Raw genomic sequence first — 9,795 nt, forward strand, 5'->3', positions numbered from 1 at the left:
GGCAAGATAACAGCATAATTGACTGGGAATCATCAAATGATGCTGCTCCTCTCTCACTGCTCTCCTGGTGGAAAATAGCCAGGAAAGTGTTTCTTTGATAAAGACAAATCATTTGCTAATTACCTCCTTTTGTAAAAGAAGCACCTCCTGACAACTCCTACCAGGTGAATAACAGAAGAAAAAATATATGGTCCTACCTATATGTGTATTACACCCAACCCTACTACTCCTTTCAACTAGATGTCAAGGAAGCTGTCTTGACCCTAAACCAGTGCCTGTCATCAGCAGTGGAGTGGATGAGGACAAACCAATTAAAACTTAATTCAGACAAGACAGAGGTACTCTTGGTCATTTGGAAGTCAGATCAGGAAATAGAGATCCAGCCTGTGCTCACTGGGGCTGGCTACAGGAAGCGGACAAAACCCCATTGCAGAAGCTCTACTGGCTGCTAGTCTGTTTCTGGGCAGAATTCAAAGTGCAGGTTATGACCTTTAAAGCCCTAGATGGTTTGGGTCCAGGCTATTTGGACCACTGCATCCCCTTGTATGAACCTGCCCTGAGATCTTCAGGAGGGGTCCTTCTCTCGGCCGCACCTCTATCTCAAACTTGATTGGTGGGAACGAGAGAGAGGACCTTCTTGGTGACTTCCTCATGACTGTGGAACTCCCTTTTCGCAGGGAAGCCAGAATGGCACTCTCCCTGCTTTCCTTCAGACAGGCTTTTAAAGAGGGAGGTTTTAAAGATCAAGTTAGGAGGTGCTGTGGTTTTTAACTTTGAACATGTTTTCATGGTTTTTAACTGGGAATTCTTTATACTGTTTATATTAAATCCTGTTTTAATGTTTACATATTTGTATATTTAAAATTGTATGCTGATCTTTTATTTTAAGCTACTTTGAGTCTCCTGCAGGAGAGATAAAATGGGTATTATTATTATTATTAATATTAATAATACATCATGTCCTCAACTGCTGCAAGAAGATCACGCGGACAGACTATAAGCAGAGGCATAACACCGCTGCTCAGATGATTCATTGGAACTTGTGCCACAAATACTTGGGATCACCATCCTGAAAAAGTTACAGAAAATGGGCACGTCAAACTACTCTGGGACTTCCTAATTCAAATTGACAGAGTTTTGGAGCACAACACTTCTGACCTCATGATCGTGTTAAAAAACAAAGTATGGATTGTTGATGTTAGAATCCCAGGTGACAGAAGGATGGAAGAGAAACAACTGCAAAAGCTGACATGATATGAGGTTTTAAAGATTGAACTGCAAAGACTCTGGCACAAACCAGTAAAGGTGGTCCCAGTGGTGATTGGCACACTGGGTGCAGTGCCTAAAGACCTTGGTCTGCACTTAAACACAATCGGCGCTGACAAGATTACCATCTGCCATCTGCAAAAGGCCACCCTACTGGGATCTGCATGCATTATTCGCCGATACATCACACAGTCCTAGACACTTGGGAAGTGTCCGACGTGTGATCAAATATAACAGCCAGCAGAGTGATCTTGTCTGCTGATGTCTCATCTTGCTGTGTTTCAAATAATAATAATAATAATAATAATAATAATAATAATAATAATAATAATAATAATAAAATAATAATACTACCATGAGAGAAATCTCATTGTTATCCCACTGTAATTGCAGTCTGCCTCCTGCTGTTATCCTACAGTAATTGTGATCAATCTACCTTGTGTGATATGATCCTATGTCTGGCCTTATTCCATAATTAGGAATACCTTAGGTAGCAAATACTGAAGAATATATAGTAAAGGAATTATTGCATTTTTTTTTACCCTTAAAGGGTTTAAGAATTGAGCTTGATAGCAGAATGAACTCAGCAGTTTATTTCAGAAGACAGTGCCAGGTGGACTCTGGCAAGAAGACCAAGATTGCACACAGAACAAGCAATTACACAAACTTTATATAGGATTCTTACAAAAATGTGCAGTGGCAGCAAATGGGCAACAAAAAGCCCATGACAAACTCACCGATAAAGAAGAGTAAGTACTATTTCCAAACTACAGTATGCATGTCACACCTTTTTTGTGTATCTTGTTCTGGTGTTCTGGCTGTTATCTCATCAACTAAACATGTCAAGGTGTTTCAGATATGGCTCAGAGTGCTTTGTACATGTTTAACTTAAATTGAAATCACTAGGAACTTAATAACATTTTCTGTCTTCAAACTGGGAAGCACTCAATAAAATGTGCTTAAGAATTCAGAGACATGTTTCAAGCGGCTCAATTAATGGAAAATTTATTCGTTAAAAAATCTTTATAGGCCTCAAGGCCTTTAAAGGCCTCAAGGCCTTTTAAAGAGGATATTTGCAAAGTAGCTTCAGAAATGTAAACAGTCACACCATTTACTGGACAAAATATTGTTTCTTCTATGAATTTGTTTCATTTAGGCCTTACAGTTAGTTTTTGATTTTCCCTCTTCAGGATCACTGGCAAGGTGCTGGAGATACAACTAAATTCATGCCATATAAATTGGTCCACATCCCCGTGGGGCAGTAAAGGGTCCAGTGAACTACTAGTACTCAAGATTCAACTGTTGGCCTGGTCACCTTCAGTATATGACATAGAAGGGTCAACATCCTGCTCTGAATTTGCCTGCTAACAGTGTTTTTATTGGTTCTGCCAATAAATTTTATATACCCTACTTAATGTAAATTCTATTTATTTAATGTCTTACCTCTAGTTGGGGCCAACAAATGGATTTAGGCTCCTCAACCTTCAAAGAGCTATTCTGAGACCAATGGGTTGGTTAATTGTGGGTGTATCTACATGGTAGAATGGTAGAATGAATGTGTAAAGTTTGATGCCACTTTAACTGTTATGGAATCCTGGGATTTGTCTTTAGTGAGGCACCAGCAACTTTGGCAGAAACAGCTAAAGACCTTGTAAAATTACAACTCCACAGCATTGGCCAATGGCCATTAAAGTGGTATCAACTGTACCCTACCTCTCTCTAGTACTTGAACCTTTGATTTGACGATGAACTTCATCTGATGGATGGAAAGTGGGAGAAAGTGAGAACATGATCTTCTTGTGTGTAGAATTGTCTTCTTTGGGTTCCATCGCCCATCACACAGGATTGCCTCCTCTCGCCTCTACCATCCTCTTAAAAGAGTCCCAAGGTACCATTTTGTTTTTATAGGTGCCTTGCCCCACTCCTATTCCCTTTTGTTGTTGTTGCCTTCAAGTTGTTTCTGACATGGTGATCCAAAGGTGACCCTGATACAAGGTTTTCTGGGGCTGAAAAAGTGTGACCCACTCCAGGTCTCCATGGCCAAGCTTAGAATTGAACTCTTGTCTCCAGAGTTGTAGATTTTGAGTGAGTCTCAGCCTCAAAAAACCCAGTGATAAATTTGCCTTAATTAATTAATTTAAAACATTTATATTTCACCCTTTTCACTCCAAAGGGGACTCAGGGCAGAGAACAACATATATCTGGCAAACATTCAATGTTGGAACATTAAAAAAAACTTATAAATATACATAAACACTAAAATCATTCATTTCCACTGTGAAATCAATTGTTTAAAACCATCTCAGATCAGCTCAGATCCTAGCTTAAGGTCACCATAAGCTGGGAACAACTTGAAGCAACACAACAATGTATTCAAGATAAAAATAATGTGAAGTATAATCATTACCTATCATAAAAACTACAGTTGTATTCGTGTAAATGCGATTCTGAAAAGGGTCTAATAAATCTAATGTTATTTGAGGTTGTACTTCTAATGTAATATAAGTACAATACTAGTGCTGTCAATTTGTAGCTGAGGGCTCCATTTACATTATCAGTCATTTCAAAGAAAAAAACACAAAACAGAATTTGTTCTTCTGACGTTATCATTTTGCCCTTCAAATCTACCAGATGGTGAGATTTTGAAATGAGAACTAAGAAAATGCAATAGATCCTCCGACTAAGTGAAATGCCATTTCCTGCAGTTTCCTGGTTGCTGCCAGAAACCTTTGTATCGTAATTCAGTATAAACAGCACTCATGAATGCTCAAACCATTGCCTAACCTAATAGTCTTTACTTCTCATTCAGGTAAATTAAATAGTTCAAGGTAACTTGGCTACAATGTGTAACTTCCTTACAAGGAAACCCAAGTGAAGGTGGTGGTATTTACTTCTGAATAAAAATGTTTAGAATAACACCAAAGCTTAATGTGCTCTTCACTTTTGATTTTTAATTAGGCTGATGAAATACTTCTATCCATGTTTGGTGAGTAACAAAAACATTTTGAAGGCAGAAGAAGCAGAGTATCATGCTCTTGAACACCACCTCACTTAGCTTTTCTTCCTGGCAGATATTATTTTGCATCAATTTTGCATTAATTACAAATTTAAAAAGAGGTTTGTTTTGTGCAAACAGGTAAAAAACAAAGGATTGATTTCACTGAGTAACCATCAGAATGTCTTTGTTTAATATATTCAAATTACATTTAATTGTTCAAAGTTTACTCTGGTACATGCAAAGCATGACACTGCCTGAAGTATTTTGCAATGAAGGTCAATCTCTGTGCTTATTGAGTGGTAGCTCGGCTTTAAAAAAACTCACACAGAGAAAGCAATTGAGAAAGAGACACTGTGCACCATCCAATCCAGAGGGAATTCTCAAAGCCTGTAAATGTCATAAAGCCCAGCTGAAAACATTGGAAAATATAAGAAGCCCAATTGCTTCCCTTTGGTTTTTGTAGTGGATATCCAATGCAGTTGTTACCTGTTTTAGATCAGGCCACTCCTTGGGCAGAATGTGACTGTGAATGTCGATTTTCATCTCTGAAGGTTCACCTAAGGATTCACTTTTAGTAAAGGCTCCTCCCTCAATTAAACTGTAATTGCGCCTGTGTGTTGTGTGTCATCCACAAAGTGGTAGTTTTTCATTAACTTTAACTGCTGCTCAAGCCCTCCCACTGGCCAATACAGATCCCTGCCTACCAATCCAGTATTTCATAAGAGCTCTGCTGTGCCAAAGGCAGAGGCGTGCAAATACTCTTCAAGCCAAATGCCCTTGGTTCTGAAGTAGGTAAGAGTGAAAGTACAAACGAAAGGAACAACATTTGACTGGGAGGCTTAAAGTGCTGATCTGTTAGCACAGTGGTTCTCAACCTTTCTAATGACGCAAACCCCTTTACACAGTTCCTCATGTTATGATGACCCCCAACCATAAGATTATTTTTGTTGCTACTTCATAACTGTAATTTTACTGCTGTTATGAATCATAATGTAAATATCTGATATACAGGATGTATTTTCATTCACTGGACCAAATTTGGCACAAAACCCCGATACGCCCAAATTTGATACTGGTGCGGTTGGAGGGATTGATTTTGTCATTTGGGAGTTGTAGTTGCTGGGATTTATAGTTCACCTCCAATCAAAGAGCATTCTGAACTCCACCAATGATGGAATTCAACCAAACTTGGTACATAGAACTCCCATGACTAACAGAAAATACTGGAAGGGTTTGGTGGGCATAGACCTTGAGTTTTGGAGTTGTAGTTCACCTACATCCAGGGAGCACTGTGGACTCAAACAATGACGGATCTGGACCAAACTTGGCACGGATGCTCACTATGCCCAAAGTGAACACTGATGAAGTTTAGGGAAAATAGACCTTGACATTTGGGAGTTGTAGTTTCTGGGATTTATAGTAAACCTAAAATCAAGAGTATTCTGAACCCCATCAACAATAGAATTGGGTCAGACTTCCCACACAGAACCCCCATCACCAACAGAAAATACTGTGTTTTTTGATGGTCTTTGGTGACCCCTCTGACATGCCCCTCATGACCCCCACCCCAGGGTCCCGACCCCCAGGTTGAGAAACACTGTGTTAGCAGGTTTTATGCCCTAAGGAAGTAATCCTTTGGATTAAAAACATTCCCAGAGCTCAGATTTAATTTCGCAAAATGGATTAAGTATTTTTATCAAATACACAAGTAACCAGCAATGAGGGATTTTCACATAACTGGATAATTAGGCTTAGTTTCACCAAATTTTAAAATCCTATTAGGTGCTGCATGGTAATATGAATCAGTTTAACATTTTCTGACAATAATTCCCTCTGTTTGCTTAATTCCTGGTGCAATCCTCATTGGAGCTATATCAGGCCAAAGGGTTGATTTCTTTGTCTCCCCAAGTCATGGTCCCAAGCTAGATCACCTTTCTTGGTTGCCAGGCCCGTAGCCAGGATTTCGTTTTTTTTTGGGGGGGGGGGGGCTAAATTTTTTTCAGGGGGGGGTTGGGGGGGGCTGAGTTTCGGGGTGGGGGCTGAGTCTGAGTGAAAGAGGGTCTAGCCTAGCAAACCTTTTGTATTGTTACCCCAATACCCCCATGCATATGGGATATATTGAGTATGGTGATCAGATCATGATATGAATAAACATAACAGTTTAAATAATGCACCAGTAAGGCCTTCTCGCGGGCCACCATGAGAATTTCGGGGGGGCTGAAGCCCCTCAAGCCCCCCCCCCCCCCGGCTACATGGCTGTTGGTTGCTATCCAGTATCAAAAACCAGCACACAAGGTCCTATCATGCACTTAATGTGTCATGTACAATTTGGTTTTCTATTTAGCTTCAAGGATGGGAAATCTTGGAGAGAAATGGAATTAAAGAATCAATAGAAAAATGACTGGAAACAGCAATAATGGCCGCTCAGCCTTGTCACCAAGGAAGATAAAGCTGCCGAGAGAGACATAAAAGAATCTCTCGATGGAGGAAAGGCAATGTAAATATTGTTGCTATGGAGAAAAATCCAATGATCTCAACATTACACTTTGATGGCAGCTTTCTTCTGTATAATAAGGACAGTGATGGTTCATACCATTTGAAAACAGTTTAAACTTGAGCAAAGTATAATAAAATCTAGATTGAATGAATCTGGGGGTGGGGGTGGGGGGTGGGGAAGCACGCTAGCATTGACTGTGAAAATAAATCAATAGCATTGACTGATAATTACCCCAGATGTATTCATTTATGCAACTGATACTTTAAAGTGAAGGACAGGGTACATTGGCCTTGCTGGTGACACAATCCTGAGAGCTTGCAAAATTTTGCTGGTGAACTTTCCAAAATTAAAAAGTGACAATTTTCCAAATGCAGCCTTGCATTTTCTTGAATATTGTATAGCAGTAGTTCTCAACCTGTGGGTCCCCAGATGTTTTGGCCTTCAACTCCTAGAAATCCTAACAACTGGTAAACTGGCTGGGATTTCTACGAGTTGTAGGCCAAAACACCTGGGGAACCACAGGTTGAGAAACACTGCTGTATAGCAATGTGTGCATCTGTGTGTATGGGGGCGGGGGGCGGGTAACATTGTGTTAATAATGGAATCTACAAATACAGTCCTTGCTGCTATTATTATAGAAATATCTATTATTATTATTATTATTATTATTATTATTATATCTAATAATAAATAAGATCTTGCAAGGCAGACTTCAGCAATACATGGAGAAAGAGTTGCTAGATGTACAAGCTGGATTTCGAAAAGCCAGAGGAACAAGAGACCAAATTGCCAATATCCGCTGGATAATGGAGAAAGGCAGGGAGTTTCAGAAAAACATCTATTTCTGCTTTATTGACTATTCTAAACCCGTTGACTGTGCGGATCACAATAAATTGTGGCAAGTCCTTAGTGGCATGGGGATACCAAATCACCTTGTCTGTCTCCTGAGGAATCTGTATAATGACCAAGTAACAACAGTAAGAACAGACCATGGAACAACAGACTGGTTCAGTATTGGGAAAGGTGTACGGCAGGGCTGTATACTCTCACCCGACCTATTCAACTTGTATGCAGAACACATCATGCAACGCACAAGGCTTGATGAATCCAAGGCTGGAATTAAAATTGCTGGATGAAACATTAACAACCTTATATATGTTGATACCACTTGTTAGGATACCAATTGTTAGGATGGTTGAAAGTGAGGAAGAGTCGAGGAGCCTTATAACCAAGGTGAAAGAAGAAAGTGCAAAAGCTGGGTTGCAGTTGATCATAAAGAAAACCAAGATTATGGCAACCAGACTTATTGATAACTGCAAAATCGAGGGAGAAAACATGGAGGCAGTGACAGACTTTGTATTTCTGGGTGCGAAAATTACTGCAGCCAGGAAATCAGAAGATGTTTACTTCTTGGGAGGAGAGCAATGACCAATCTTGATAAAATAGTGAAGAGTAGAGACATCACACTGGCAACAAAGATCCACATAGTTAAAGGGAAGGCTGAGTGAAAAAAGATAGATGCTTTTGAACTGTGGTGTTGGAGGAAAGTTCTGAGAGTGCCTTGGACCGTGAGAAGATCCAACCAGTCCATACTTCAGGAAATAAAGCCCGACTCCTCATTGGAGGGAAGGATAATAGAGGCAAAGATGAAGTACTTTGGCCACATAATGAGAATACCGGAAAGCTTAGAGGAGACAATGATGCTGAGGAAAATGGAAGTAAAAAGAAAGAGGGGCTGACCAAAGGCAAGGTGGATGGATGGCATCCTTGAAGTAACTGGCTTGACCTTGAAGGAGCTGGGGGTGGCCACGGCTAACAGGGAGCTCTGGTGTGGGCTGGTCCATGAGGTCGGAAGTGACTGAATGAAGAAACAACAACAAATCTATTGTTATCTATATATCTATATATTATTATAGAAACATCATCTACCAATGTGGCCATGACATGCAATATATGTTCCTGTTCTCTTTCTATAAAGCGACATAGCAAGAAAGAGACAAAATATGGTAGACAACAATTGTGCCTGTATTAATACCCTTAGATTAAGATTTCCTTCCACCCTCAAATTTCCAATAATTCAGTATCTTAAAATTTCAGTGTTTACAAGTACAGTCTGCATGATAGCACCAAGCACGTAAATAGAGAACAAGTGATAAAATATGGATGTGTGTAATCTGGCAAATTCAGAGTCCTGAATAAACAAGGAAGAAGAGTCAACATTTCTAGATTATTGAGTTAACAGTGCTACCTCTGCAGGCTTTGGGGTATATGGAAAAGAGGAGTTGTTGCATCCAAAGAGTGATAGTGGCTCAGTCCCTTTTAATCTCTTAACCAAAATGGAAACTACTGCATCATATTTTATGCCTTCAGAAGGATAGGTCTGGAAGGATTGATTTTTTAAACAAGGAATTGCCAGTAGTGTTTTCTAATTCTTGGCCATACCAGTTAAATTGTGCAAGGATAACTGGCCTTCTGAAGTGGAATTCAAAATTGACAGTCTTCATAGGTATAAATGCAACGAGTTTTATGCAAGAGCAGTTATTACTTTTTAATTTCCCAAAACATGCTCGTATTTATACCCCCTAGCTTTTTGTTATGACAGTGACATAGAGACAGCCCTCAATAAGAAAATTTGTGCTGTGTTTCTTCGAAGGAAATGTAGGAAAATGCTGAAATTTTGTGGGGAACAAAGGTCAGAGAGAATGGGTTGTTCTAGAATGCCTCTAGAACATGGCCATATAGCTCGAAAAAACCTACAACAACCCAGTGATTCCAGCCATGAAAGCTTTCGACAATACGTCAGAGAGAATATTTTGCTTTTTCTTACTGCCCCCCCCCCAATGGCTTTTGGTTCTTTTTGGCAATTTCTATGGAAACAACATATATATTAGGGATATCCATAGGCAAGAAAACTGCAATCTTTCAGAATAAGAATAGTTGCTTGAGAGTTATGATGAAAGACAAACATGTTTTGATTGCTTATTTTATATTCAGCAAATACAACAGGGGAAGGCCGAGTAATGGATGGGAAGCA

At 39.6% G+C, this 9,795-nt stretch overlaps 1 protein-coding gene across 1 annotated transcript in view; it reads right to left on the reverse strand.

Annotated features, from left to right (window-relative positions):
* ACMSD (aminocarboxymuconate semialdehyde decarboxylase) overlaps positions 1-4,857 on the reverse strand; it is a 39,498-nt gene extending 34,641 nt beyond the window's left edge. Inside the window, exon 1 of the mRNA XM_060775926.2 lies at positions 4,751-4,857. Within this exon, the coding sequence (XP_060631909.2) occupies positions 4,751-4,807 (57 nt within the window). The 5' untranslated portion in view covers positions 4,808-4,857. The remainder of the gene's footprint in view (positions 1-4,750) is intronic.
* Between the last annotated feature and the right edge of the window lie 4,938 nt (positions 4,858-9,795).

This window comes from Anolis sagrei, chromosome 1 (assembly GCF_037176765.1).
Source record: "Anolis sagrei isolate rAnoSag1 chromosome 1, rAnoSag1.mat, whole genome shotgun sequence".
In the NCBI taxonomy this organism is placed as follows: Eukaryota; Metazoa; Chordata; class Lepidosauria; order Squamata; family Dactyloidae; genus Anolis; species Anolis sagrei.